A 15,094-nucleotide genomic window follows, 5' to 3' on the forward strand; every position below is an offset into this window, starting at 1 on the left:
CTACTGTGAAGCATGGGGGTGGAAACATCATGCTTTGGGGCTGTTTTTCTGCAAAGGGACCAGGACGACTGATCCGTGTAAATGAAAGAATAAATGGGGCCATGTATCTTGAGATTTTGAGTGAAAACCTCCTTCCATCAGCAAGGGCATTGAAGATGAAACGTGGCTGGGTCTTTCAGCATGACAATGATCCCAAACACACCGCCCGGGCAACGAAGGAGTGGCTTCGTAAGAAGCATTTCAAGGTCATGGAGTGGCCTAGCCAGTCTCCAGATCTCAACCCCATAGAAAATCTTTGGAGGGAGTTGAAAGTCTGTGTTGCCCAGCGACAGCCCCAAAACATCACTGCTCTAGAGGAGATCTGCATGGAGGAATGGGCCAAAATACCAGCAACAGTGTGTGAAAACCTTGTGAAGACTTACAGAAAACGTTTGACCTGTGTCATTGCCAACAAAGGGTACATAACAAAGTATTGAGAAACTTTTGTTATTGACCAAATACTTATTTTCCACCATAATTTGCAAATAAATTCATTAAAAATCCTACAATGTGATTTTCTGGATTTTTTTCTTCTCATTTTGTCTGTCATAGTTGACGTGTACCTATGATGAAAATTACAGGCCTCTCTCATCTTTTTAAGTGGGAGAACTTGCACAATTGGTGGCTGACTAAATACTTTTTTTCCCCACTGTACATGTTTTGTGTCATCAGAAAAAGCCTCTATCAACCCTTGATACAGTTTAGAAATCAACTTGAGGTTTGTCAGACTGCCTTAAAATAGCATCTGGCTTGTCCAGTGTTTGCTGCACAGAGAGAATAAAGTGTTGTATCTGTAAAAATTCACCTCACCTCTGTCACAGACTGGTCTTCCCTGGCTGCCTGACTCTGCTGTGACCCCTGTCACCATCTGATCCTCCTAAAATGAGACATGACAAAGAATTACCTTGGTGTACATTTATACATTATATTACCCAAGAATAGAATCAATGGTTCAATAATTGAAATGACCATTATTCCAGACTGTAGCTTTAAGCTTCTCTCCTGTAGCTACTGTATAAATTCAAGACGGAACTTTGCATCATTCACTGATATTGTTAATATAGGCCTACTGCAAAATTCACATGAGCTCCGTAGACTGGTATTCCCTTGCCGTCTCCCCTGTCACTGTCGGATCCTGTTAAGACATGATGAGCATAGTGTTGTGTACTGACTGCACTAGAGGGTTACATTCCCGCAGGATGCCCGTGGGACCGCATGCTGCGTTGCGGGAGCGTGTGGTCAGACAGATGACTTTGGGATGAAAATATCTTTGTTGTCCCACAGATTTGGAAACGGTCCTCTTTCTGCTGTGTATGCGTTAGCCTACCTTTTTGTACTAAAAACACACATTTTTCGCATTATTCACACACAGAATTTGCTGCTTCAAATTCAGTAGCCTACCTCTCCTTGTTGGGCGTGAGAGTTCAAGTGCGCCTAGTGTGTGTGGTCTCATTGAAATATAGTAAGCTGCCTACATAGGCGCAGAATCAAGTGGCTGTTAACTTGAATATGGAATTAACTTAAATATGAATAGACAGTAGTTTAGGACTTCCTAAGTAGTTATGTACTGTACTTTATTATTACTACGCTATAGTTTACTACATTGCCTAGAAATAGGCCTAACTATTGATCACTCATATTTATCCGTCTGAAAGTCTTCCCACTCCTAAAAGGTAGGCTATAAAAATAGCTCAAGAGAAAATGCAAGTCTCTCCAACTCTGCTCTCTTCAAGCAACATCTAGCGTATTGGCTGATATAGCCCAGTAATACAATGTAAGAGACACAAGATAATCTCTGGTAATTTAACCTATTTCTTAAGTTATTTTTGCGCGTTTGATATCGCCTATAGGACACAAGATTGCTGGGACCATGGCTGGCACATGAGCTGAGTCACATATGTCTAAAATAACATTGCGGGACTGCTGTTGGGTTTGAGACCAGTTCTTAAGGTAACAGGTGGGAGTCGGACAGAAAGCCAGTGGGTGCGGGTTGGAACGGGATGGTTTCATGTTTGATTCAGGTCTTGTGTGAATGAGGCAAAAAGAATAGCTAACGTTAGCCAACCTTTTGGCCAGCTCTCTCTCTAACGGTAGTACATCAACTGGAGAAATCTAGCCAAGTTAATTTACTTCTGAAACAGGATAAAACAAAGGCTACAATACATGGCTGTAAGATGTTAATAATACCTCATATCACAAGAGGCTGTGGTAGCTACTAGCTAGCGTAGTAAAAAAAAAAAAGTATTTTATTTTTCTTAGGGGGTAGACCAGCTTTAATATTGCAGATAGATTGTAGTTTCCATCAATGTCATTGTCTGCATCATTTCCAATCCCCCATATATATTTTTTGTAAATTTGCAATACCAGTCAAAAGTTTGGACACACCTACTCATTCAAAGGTTTTTCTTTATTTTTTACTATTTTCTACATTGTAGAATAATAGTGAAGACATCAAAACCATGAAAGAACACATATGGAATCATGTAGTAACCAAAAAAGTGTTCAACTAAACAAAATATATATTATATATGAGATTCTTCAAATAGCCACCCTTTGCCTTGATAACAGCTTTGCACACTCTTGGCATTCTCTCAACCAGCTTCACCTGGAATGCTTTTCCAACAGTCTTGGAGGAGTTCCCACATATGCTGAGGACTTGTTGGCTACTTTTCCTTCACTCTGCGGTCCGACTCATCCCAAACCATCTCAATTTGGTTGAGGTCGGGGGATTGTGGAGGCCAGGTCATCTGATGCAGCACTCCATCACTCTCCTTCTTGGTAAAATAGCCCTTACACAGCCTGGAGGTGTGTTGGGTCATTGTCCTATTGAAAAACAAATGATAGTCCAACTAAGTCCAAACCAGATGGGATGGCGTATCGCTGCAGAATACTGTGGTAGCCATGCTGGTTAAGTGTGCCTTGAATTCTAAATAAATCACAGACAGTGTCACCAGCAAAGCACCCCCACACCATAACACCTCCTCCATGCTTTACAGTGGGACCCACACATGTTGAGATCATCCGTTCACCCACACTGCGTCTCACAAAGACACGGCGGTTGGAACCAAAAATCTCCAAGTTGGACTCCAGACCAAATGACACATTTCCACTGGTCTAATGTCCATTGCTCGTGTTTCTTGGCCCAAGCAGGTCTCTTCTTCTTATTGGTGTCCATTAGTAGTGGTTTCTTTGCAGCAATTCGACCATGAAGGCCTGATTCACACAGTCCCCTCTGAACAGTTAATGTTGAGATGTGTCTGTGACTTGAACTCTGTGAAGCATTTATTTGGGCTGCAATTTCTGAGGCTGGTAACTCTAATGAACTTATCCTCTGCAGCAGAGGTAACTCTGGGTCTTCCATTCTTGTGGCGGTCCTCATGAGAGCCAGTTTCATCATAGTGCTTGATGGTTTTTGTGACTGCACTTGAAGAAACTTTAAAAGTTCTTGAAATATTCCGTATTGACTGACCTTCATGTCTTAAAGTAATGATGGACTGTCGTTTCTCTTTGCTTATTTGAGTTGTAAAACATTTTCCTCAGCAATCTACACACAATACCCCATAATGCCAATGCGAAAACAGGTTTTTAGAAATTTTTACAAATGTATAAAAAATTGAAAACAGAAATACTTTATTTACATAAGTATTCAGACCCTTTGCTATGAGACTGGAAATTGAGCTCAGGTGTATCCTGTTTCCATTGATCATCCTTGAGATGTTTCTACAACTTGATTGGAGTCCACCTGTGGTAAATTCAATTGATTGGACATGATTTGGAAAGGCACACACCTGTCTATATAAGGTCCCACAGTTGACAGTGCATGTCAGAGCAAAATCCAAGCCATGAGGTCGAAGGAATTGTCCGTAGAGCTCCAAGACAGGATTGTGTCCAGGCACAGATCTGGGGAAGTGTACCAAAAAATGTCTGCAGGATTGAAGGTCCCCATGAAGACAGTGGCCTCCATCATTCTTAAATGGAAGAAGTTTGGAACCACCAAGACTCTTCCTAGAGCTGGCCGCCCGGCCAAGCTGAGCAATCGGGGGAGAAGGGCCGTGGTCAGGGAGGTGACCAAGAACCCGATGGTCACTCTGACAGAGCTCTAGAGTTCCTCTGTGGAGATGGGAGAACCTTCCAAAAGGACAACCATCTTTGCAGCACTCCACCAATCATGCCTTTATGGTAGAGTAGCCAGACGGAAGCCACTTCTCTGTAAAAGGCACATGACAGCCCGCTTGGAGTTTGCCAAAAGGCACCTAAAGACTCTCAGACCATGAGAACCAAGATTCTCTGGTCTGATGAAACCAAGATTGAACTCTTTGGCCTGAATGCCAAGCGTCAAGTCTGGGGGAAAACTAGCACCATCCCTACGGTGAAGCATGGTGGTGGCAGCATCATGCCGTTGGGATGTTTTTCAGCGGAAGGGACTGGGAGACTAGTCAGGATCGAGGCAAAGATGAACGGAGCAAAGTACAGAGAGATCCTAGATGAAAGCCTGCTCCAGAGCGCTCAGGACCTCATACTGGGGCGAAGGTTCAGCTTCCAACAGGACAACGACCCTAAGCACACAGCCAAGAAAACGCAGGAGTGGCTTCGGGACAAGTCTCTGAATGGCCTTGAGTGGCCCAGCCAGAGCCTGGGCTTGAACCCGATCAAACATCTCCGAAGAGACCTGGAAATAGCTGTGCAGCAATGCTCCCCATCCAACCTGACAGAGCAGGAGAGGATCTGCAGTGAAAAATGGGAAAAACTCCCCAAATACAGGTGTGCCAAGCTTGTAGCATCATACCCAAGAAGACTCGAGGATGTAATCACTGCCAAAGGTGTATCAACAAAGTACTGAGTAAAGGGTCTGAATACTTATGTAAATGTCATATTTCCATTATTTTTATATATTTTTCATTTGCAAAAATTGTGGCGTGCCGGACGCCTGCAGGCTCACCTCGGTCGTCAGGTGAACGGTGTTTCCTCCGTGACATTGGTGCGGCTGGCTTCTGGGTTAAGTGGGCGGGTGTTAAGATGCGCGGTTTGGTGTGTCATGTTTCGGGGGACGCATGACTCGACCTTCGCCTCCCGAGCACGTTGGGGAGTTCCAGCGATGAGACAAGATCGAAAAAAAAAAGAAAAAAAGAATAAGGCTGTAACAAAATGTGGAAAAAGTCAAGGGGTCTGAATAGGGGAGGACGGCTCATAATAGTGGCCGGAATGAAGTATAATGGCCGAAATGGAGTGAATGCAATGGTGTGTTTGATGCCATTCCATTCAATCCATTCCAGCCATTATTATAAGCCGTTCTCCAATCAGCCGTCTCCACTGATCAGGATAGGCCTGGTAGGGCCTGTTTTTTCATCAATAAGTAGGGTAAGGGCAGGGCTCGGGTATCACTAAATTGATCACTAACATTTTGAAGCTGAGCCATTTGCTCATGCTCTGCTGCACAGTACATTCATATCGGACAAAGATCATAACATGGTTTCAGAAGTGCTTCAACCTCGTCAAATATAAAACAGGAGAGATTATTCCACAGCAAATAATAATGTTCCTTGAGTAGTCTGAGTTTACAGTGACGAAAAGTAATTATAGAGCTAACTGCTCTCTAATGTCTCGTCACTGAGCAGAGCAAGGCAAGCTGAGCCGTTGCTATGAATCCTCACAGACTTAGAGCCGCCATGAGCATAGCGCATGCAGAGCGAGCGGCAAGCAGGAGCGAGTGACAGACAGAGAGGAGCAGCTAATTGATTTACTAACAGAGGAAGTTATTTCTGGTTTCGGGCCGGGCCGGGACTTGATAGGGTAGGGCCTTAACGTCGCGGGCATGGATAGGTCTCAGGCTTTAAATTCATGCCTGTTCAGGGATCTACTGACGAGATCCACTGGCCCGACATGTTTTTTCCGGCCCCGGCGTGCCATCATCAATGTTGGACCCTGCACGCGAAATAAAATAAATGAATGTGCCAGAAAGCAATAGGCTAAGTGGATTTCGACATTGTTACCACATTATATAGGACGTGCAAATTCATGTTCTCTCCCTCCGTGTAAAAATGTGACTGCAACAATACACAAAACACACACACACACACAGGTACCGAGAGGCAGGACAGACAGCAGACTGTTAAACCAGCAGTGTTTCCCTGTCATCGCTCACTTTGTGACTGACAAGCACCTGTCCTATCAATAGATCGCTGGTAGATGCATATCGTTCATTCTAGCAGGAGAGGGCTCGGCAGACTTCCTTCTGACTAGCGAATTGAAAAGTAGCCTTGTTCATTTAAGTGGAAAAGTGCCTGTATGAAAATGACTGTAGTAGGCTGTAGTAGCTGGAGCTAGTGGGAAACACAGCCTACACTGTCAAATAATAAACTGACAATCTAAAAAGTCAAATCCAGGCCTGGAGGAGAGGGAGGGTCTGGATGTGCTGCTTCAGATCTGTAATGTTCATCACCGTGCCTGTGTGGTGTTGTAATGAATATTGGAGGATGGAGAGTCTCAGGTGGTTTTTACCTTTCCCCGAACTGTCACCTCCACTACAAAAAGAAAACACTAACAGAGCCTTAAACGTTAGGTTAGACCCGGTTTGAACTTATGGAATAGGCTAGCTATGTAAACTATATTGTGAATCAGACAATTAGACAGAAGTCCAACGTGGTTTGGATGAGACCTTGGAGAATGACTGACCTTTGTAGTTGTGTCCATGGCCGTTGGGATTGTTCCACTTCCCAAATATCTTCTGGTTTACCTCATCACTCAACGTCAGGCTGGAGAGACAACACAGGACATGTAGCCTATGGGGTTTCAATAAAACCTATCTAAAATACATAATAAAAACATTTTAAACATTTTAAAATGGTAGTTTGATTGATTAGCTGTCTCTAGAATAGAACTACAGATCCCATGAACTTCCGGGATTGAAGCGACAGGTTTTATTTGATTCATCCTGAAACGACTCGCAGCCTCTGCATCCGTTTCTAGAAAGCAAGCAACCCTGAATCCCAAGCTGTCTATTGTATTGTTGTTTTCTACAAAACAAGATGCAAAAGGAACGTACCGGTGCAATCTGTGGCACGTACTGAAACTCCGGACTACTTTGTTTCTTGCATCGGCTTGTAACTAATAAAGTAACTAATAATCGTCTCACAGATGCCGTTAAGTCACTGAGGTATATAGCATTAAGTAGGTTATGAAATGCTGCGCTTGCTGTTGATAATTTAATCCATGCCCCCACCCCCCACCCCCTCTTCTTTTCTTATGTCACTCAACACGCAGCGACAATACCATTGGTGCACACCTGGGCGATAACAAAGCCTATATAGTCAGAGAAAAATCTATTCATTCCAAAATCGTCAAATTTGCCTTATAAAACATAATCAATGAGTGAGCCAAAGCTGCGTTTTAAAGTGAACTATACATTTTGTACAAGAACAATGAATGCACAGAAAAAGCTTTTATTCGTATGGGTTTCATCAGAGATGTTGTTGTTTTCACCGTCTCCCGGAGTCTCAATGCTTTTACTGAGTTAATTCCCCTGAGATTAGTCACAGATCGTCAGACACAGCAGTGGGTCTGCACAGCAGATTACTTCTTACTGCTGCTAAGTGTTGTGTTGCAATAACTACCTACTTTCATTATGATCCAAAGGAGACAGTATCCACTGTGGTATCCATTCACACAGGCATATATAATAAGCCTATCCAAAGGAGACAGTATCCACTGTGGTATCCATTCACACAGGTATATATAATAAGCCTATCCAAAGATGATTTAGTTGAGCTGAGACACCCTTTTGGCCTTTACTACTATAGCCCATAGAAACTAACTGAATAACACATTCATAAATGACAAAACAGACAGTCAAAAAATAAATCAAGGAATAAGGTTTTGAAGAGTCTTTCCTATATTTGTATTTATTATGGATCCCCGTTAGTTCCTGCCAAGGCTGAAGCTACTCTTCTTGGGGTCTGGCAAAATTAAGGCAGTTATAAACATTTTAAAAACATTACAATACATTCACAACCTATTTCACAACACATTAAGTATGTACCCTCATGCCCCTACTCTACTACCACATATCTACAACACAAAATCCATGTGTACGTGTGTGTATAGTGCGTATGTTATTGTGTGTGTGTGTGTCTGTGCCTATGTTTGTGTTGCTTCTATGAGATAGGAGATATAGGAGCAAGCTAAGGAAATATTTGTGTTTTTTTGGACGCATATTTAACCCCCTTTTTTGGCACTAAACTACCTCCATACTTCCATTCATTTGTTTATCGGTACCGGTTACATTCAGACGAGTCCCGTGACACTTGTGGGGGTTGTAGAGCAAAATGGAGAACACCATCATGTTCGTGAGAGTCTCCCCTTTCTACAGTGAGATCACATTAGTTCGGACGCTACAGACATTTTCATTCTCCCTCTACTACTAATAAACTCTAGAAGTCTATTGGAATAATTTGTATTTTTGAACACTCCAGAATCAGGAGGGTATCTGCAATACCGACAATACTTCTTCAACATCTAGGCATATTCGTTCTCCTTCCTCTAAGCATATAATAAGGAAGAAATGAAAGCCGGCTTCGATCAAGGGAGGACATTTTCAAAGTAAATGATGCACAAATGCCATGACATACCGTATATACACTGAACAAAAATATAAACGCAACATGTAAAGTTTTGGTCCCATGTTTCATGAGCTGAAATAAAAGATCCCAGAAATGTTCCATACTCACAAAAAGCTTATTTCTCGCAAATTTTGGGCACACATTCCTTTACATCCCTGTTAGTGAGCATTTCTCCTTTGCCAAGATAATCCATCCACCTGACAGATGTGGCATATCAAGAAGCTGATTAAACAGCATGATCTTTACACAGGTGCACCTTGTGGCGTCGTGTGGGTGAGCTGTTCGCTGATATCCAGTATGAAAATGTACGCATTCACTAACTGTAAGTCGCTCTGGATAAGAGCGTCTGCTAAATGACTAAAATGTAAATGTAAAAAATTTGAATAGAGTGCTCCATGGTGGCGGTGGGGTTTTGGTATGGGCAGGCATAAGCTACGGACAACAAACACAATTGCATTTTATCGATGGCAATTTGAATGCACAGAGATACCGTGACGAGATCCTGAGGCCCATTGTCGTGTCATTCATCTGACGCCATCACCTCACGTTTCAGCATGATAATGCATGGCCCCATGTCGCAAAGATCTGAAATGTCCCAGTTCTTCCATGGCCTGCATACTCACCAGACATGTCACCCATTGAGCATGTTTGGGATGCTCTGGATTGACATGTACAACAGTGTGTTCCATTTCCAGCCAATTGCCAGCAACTTTGCACAGCCATTGAAGCGGAGTAGGACAAAATTCCACAGGCCACAATCAACAGCCTGATCAACTCTATGCGAAGGAGATGTGTCGCACTGCATGAGGCAAATGATGGTCACACCAGATTCTGAATGGTTTTCTGATCCACACCCCTACTTTTATTTTAAGGTATCTGTGACCAACAGACGTATATCTGTATTCCCAGTCATGTGAAATCAATAGATTAGGGCCTAATTTATTTATTTCAATTGACTGATTTCCTTATATGAGCTGTAACTCATTAAAATCTTTGAAATTGTTGCATGTTGCGTTTATAATTTTGTTCAGTATATACATATACAGGTCTGGAAAAAATTAAGAGACCACTGCACATTTTTCTTAAATCAGCATCTCTACATGTATGACAGCCATTCCATTCCAGTGTCTGTTGAATTCCAACACAGGCACACCTCATTCTACTGAATTAGGTACTGATTAGGTGATCACCTGAACCAAATCTTATTTAACGAGGAAAAGTATAAAAACCACTGTTGTGGTCATCACTATCCTCTTGCAATAGGACCAGCTGGATGGCAAAAACAGTGCTAATAGTACCTCAAAAGTAATTTAAATCAAAAAATAACTATTGACCATGCCAAAAGGAAATTTTTGAGTGAGGAAAAGAAGGGTTCAATTCTGGCTTTACTGGCAGAGGGATACAGTGAGCGTCAGGTTGCTTCCATCCTTAAAATTTCAAAGACGGCGGTTCATAAGAACAAGGTCAAGCAGGAGACATTGGGGACAACAAAGCTACAGACCGGCAGAGGGCGAAAACGACTCTCTACTGACCGGGATGACTGCCAACTCATTCGAATGTCACTCAACAACCGTAGGATGACATCAAGTGACCTACAAAAAGAATGTCAAACGGCAGCTGGGGTGAAGTGCACGGCGAGGACGGTTCGAAACAGGCTCCTAGGGGCAGGGCTGAAGTCGTGCAAAGCTAGAAATAAGCCATTCATCAATGAGAAGCAAAGAAGAGCCAGGCTGAGGTTTGCGAAAGACCATAAGGATTGGACCGTAGAGGACTGTAAGGTCATCTTCTCTGATGAATCCAATTTTCAGCTTTGCCCAACACCTGGTCGTCTAATGGTTAGACGGAGAGCTGGAGAGGCTTACAAGCCACAGTGTCTCGCACCCACTGTGAAATTTGGTGGAGGATCGGTGATGATCTGGGGGTGCTTCAGCAAGGCTGGAATCGGGAAGATTTGTCTTTGTGAAGGACGCATGAATCAAGCCACGTACAAGGTTGTCCTGGAAGAAAACGTGCTTCCTTTTGCTCTGACATTGTTCCCTAACTCTGAGGATTGGTTTTTCCAGCAGGACAATGTGCCATGCCACACAGCCAGGACAATCAAGGTGTGGATGGAGGACCACCAGATAAAGACCCTGTCATGGCCAGCCCAATCTCCTGACCTGAACCCCATTGAAAACGTGGAAAGTGATCAAGAGGAAGATGGATGGTCACAAGCCATCAAACAAAGCCGAGCTGCTTGAATTTTTCGCAAGGAGTGGCATAAAGTCACCCAACATCAATTTGAAAGACTGGTGGAGAGCATGCCAAGACGCATGAAATCTGTGATTGAAAATCAGGGTTATTCCACCAAATATTGATTTCTGAACTCTTCCTTAGTTAAAACATTAGTATTGTGTTGTTTAAAAATGAACATGAACTTATTTTCTTTGCATTATTTGAGGTCTGACAGCACTGCATCTTTTTTGTTATTTTGATCAGTTGTCATTTTCTGCAAATAAATGCTCTAAATGACAATATTTTTATTTGGAATTTGGGAGAAATGTTGTCAGTAGTTTATAGAATAAAACAAAAATGTTATTTTTACAGAAAAAACATACCTATAAATAGTAAAACCAGAGAAACTGGTAATTTTGCAGGGTCTCTATTTGTAAGTCGCTCTGGATAAGAGCGTCTGCTAAATGACGTAAATGTAAATGTCTCTTAATTTTTTCCGCAGCTGTATATGCAGTACCAGTCAAAAGTTTGGGCACACCTACTCATTCAAGCGTTTTTCTTTATTTTTACTATTTTCTACATTGTAGAATAATAGTGAAGACATCCAAACTTTGAAATAACACATATGGAATCATGTAGTAACCAAAAAAGTGTTAAGCAAATCTAAATATATGTTATGTTTGAGATTCTTCAAAGTAGCCACCCTTTGCCTTGATTACATCTTTGCACACTCTTGACATTCTCTCAACCAGCTTCATGAGGTAGTCACCTGTAATGCATTTCAATGAACAGGTGTGCCTTGTTAAAAGTTAATTTGTGGAATTTCTTTCCTTCTTAAAGCGTTTGAGCCAATCAGTTGTGCCAATCAACATCAACTGTTCAGAAGAGACTGCGGGAATTAGACCTTCTTGGTCGAATTGCTGCAAAGAAACCACTACTAAAGGACACCAATAAGAATAAGAGACTTGCTTGGGCCAAGAAACACGAGCAATGGACATTAGACAGGTGGAAATTTGTCCTTTGGTCTGATGATTCCAAATTTGAGATTTTTGCTTCCAACCGCTGTGTCTTTGTGAGACACAGAGTAGGTGAATGGATGATCTCCGCATGTGTGGTTCCCACCGTGAAGCATGGAGGAGGAGGTGTCATGGTGTGGGGGTGCTTTGCTGGTGACACTGTCAGTGATTTATTTATAATTCAAGGCACACCCAACGAGCATGGCTACCACAGCATTCTGCAGCGATACGCCATCCCATCTGGTATGGGCTTAGTGGGTCTATCATTTGTTTTTCAACAGGACAATGATCCAAAACACACCTCCAGGCTGTTTAAGGGCTATTTGACCAAGGAGAGTGATGAAGTGCTGCATCAGATGACCTGGCCTCCACAATCACCTGACCTCAACCCAATTGAGATGTTTTGGGATGAGTTGGACCTCAGAGTGAAGAAAAAGCAGCCAACAAGTGCTCAGCATATGTGGGAACTCCTTCAAGACTGTTGGAAAAGCATTCCTCATGAAGCTGGTTAAGAGAATGCCAAGAGTGTGCAAAGCTGTCATCAAGGCAAAGGGTGGCTACTTTGAAGAATCTAATATATAATATATTTTGATTTGTTTAACACTTTTTTGGTTACTACATGATTTCATATGTGTTATTTCATAGTTTTGATGTCTTCGCTATTATTCTACAATGTAGAAAATAGTCAAAATTAAGAAAAACCCTTGAATGAGTAGGTGTGCCCAAACTTTTGACTGGTACTGTATATAATATTTTGTTTTTACCTCAGTAAATGACTAATTACAATGTCATACTTATGAATAATCACAGCATGTGTTAGTGACGTCTCATGTTCATAGTTGTTTTTGCCTATCACTGAGTATCAGTGTAAAACAGTTAGGTAACACACTGATACCAATCTAATCAGACGGTATTAGACCCTGAGGTTCCCTGCTGTTTAAACCTATCCATTTCAAGGTTCCCTGCTGTTTAATCCTATCCATTTCAATGGAGGTGTAAATTGGGTGCACTGACAATCACCAGCTGTGTATATTATAATATCCCCTACACACAGTCTGGACCAATACCAATCTATCTTGGTTTAAATAGCAGAGAACAGGAGGGCCAGTGTTTGTTTCTGGTCAGAGCAGAGGGATAACAGCGGCACCAGGCTAGGATTGAGTAGGTTCCCTCACACGAGAGCGCAGAGAAACCGAGAGACTGTGGAAGAGAAAGAACTGAGAGAGAACAAAGGAGGGATAGAGCAATAGAAAGCAAGAGACAGAAAGAGAGAGAGGGAAGAAGTAGAAAGAAAAATAGAGGACAACAAGCCCGAAACAGAGGAGAGATGGGCAACAGCAAAAGTGGCTCCCTGTCCAAGGGTCTCCTAGACGACCTGAAACTGAACACCAAGTACAGCGAGGAGCAGCTATGTACCGGGTACCTTGAACTTACAATTCTGGTCAAAATAAATACACTTTATGGAGAAAAGGGTGTCATTTGAGATGTAGCTACTGTCTTATCTTTCTTTCTTTTATCCTCTATAGGTACCAGAACTTCCTGAGAGAGTGTCCCAGCGGGCGAATCAGCAAGCAGCAGTTTGAGGCCATCTATGCCAAATTCTTCCCTGACGCAGACCCCAAGGCCTACGCACACCACGTCTTCAGGAGCTTCGACTCCAACAGGTGATGGATGGATTACTGTATAGGAACATTACAACGTGCCTGCTGATTTGCACTGCTCTGCATAATTAGCACTTGTGGGATATAGAAACAGCGTAATTGAATTATATTGAACCCTGCAGTGATGGGACGCTGGACTTTAAGGAGTACATAATGGCCCTGCACTTGACCTCCTCTGGGAAGACCATACAGAAGCTGGAGTGGGCGTTCAACCTGTACGACGTCGACCACAGCGGAAGAATAACCAAGAAGGAGATCCAAGAGATCGTCAAGGTGAGTTGTAGAGTCATTGTGAAATAGATGTAATGAAATAGGTGTAAGAGATGTGCTAGCATCATGTTCTGCGTGCTGCTCAAATCTCTATAATGATGAAACAAACTTTCTGTTTATAGTCGATATTCAACATGATCTCCAAAGAGGACCAGAAGAATCTTCCTGATGATGAGAACACACCAGAGAAGAGAGCTGATAAAATCTGGGACTTCTTCGGCAAGAAAGAAAATGGTAAGCCTTGTTTTCATGTTTAAGAACCACTCAAAGAATAGTTCAAGAGAATCAAACATAATATATTGTATATTGTATTTTGACGTATTGTTGCTGTTTTTTGGTTTGTTCATTTTATTCTACCTTATGCGTATCGAGCGTGGTAAACGTATCTATTATTGCATCTGTTGTTATTTCAGATAGGCACAGTGATGCCGAAACGTTGGTGGTTTTTTTTTACCCAATAAATGACTGGGAGGTTATACATATGGAGTGTGTATGGAGACTCTCTTTGTTTTTACCGCTTATAGTTTATTCACCGTCAGTCAGCACCTCTACACTAAATAATGTTCTCTGGGTGTGCGCCAGCTCATGCTTTTTATCTTTCAGATAAGCTAACAGAGGAGGAGTTTATCCAGGGAGTGATGGACAACAAGAACCTCCTCAGACTGGTCCAGTTTGACGAGCCACAGAAGGTCCAGGAGAGACTGAAGGAGATGAAACATTAGCAGTCTTTTTTTTTTTCACTTCAACTTTATGTGTCCAGGTTAGTCTCACTGGGGACACAATATTCACATCAAGAGAGACCTGATGCTTGCAGTTTTTGCTGTTATGTTTGTAACATAGTACTTTTTCAAGTGTGTCATCGGAGCAGCATGTCCATGTGGTATCTTTTGTGTCATTACCGTATGTACTTTTTTATTATTTAGTCATCAGTAGCAGAGATTTGTTTCAAACACAGAAGGTAATACAAAATTCCTTTAATGTATATATTCCTTTAAGGATACATTTTAGATATGACAAATACACAATAATACCCACCTCATGCACATTACTGTAACACGTATCCTTCACACTGTACTTTGCAAAATGCCAATATTAGTATGTTCAATACCAACATTTTCTGACAACAAATAATTTAGACTTACCTGTCAAAGCTCTACTGTTTTGAGTCTATTAAATTGTGTTTATATACCTGCAGTTAGTCCCTTTATGTGATAAAGTTTCATTTGAGTCATTTTATTGTTTTTCTGATGAAATGTACATAAATATATGTTCTATGATT

General features: G+C 42.0%; 1 protein-coding gene across 1 annotated transcript; it reads left to right on the forward strand.

The window, feature by feature from the left end:
- Positions 1-13,211: 13,211 nt before the first annotated feature.
- LOC311131992 (recoverin-like) lies at positions 13,212-14,537 on the forward strand (the record flags this gene model as incomplete). Its single annotated transcript, XM_084165154.1, has 5 exons — positions 13,212-13,303; positions 13,411-13,548; positions 13,668-13,818; positions 13,938-14,049; positions 14,419-14,537. The coding sequence occupies 5 exons, from the start codon at positions 13,212-13,214 to the stop codon at positions 14,535-14,537; spliced, it is 612 nt and encodes a 203-aa protein (XP_084021280.1).
- Between the last annotated feature and the right edge of the window lie 557 nt (positions 14,538-15,094).

Source organism: Coregonus lavaretus (genome assembly GCF_964263955.1).
Source record: "Coregonus lavaretus genome assembly, chromosome: 1".
NCBI classification, from domain to species: Eukaryota; Metazoa; Chordata; class Actinopteri; order Salmoniformes; family Salmonidae; genus Coregonus; species Coregonus lavaretus.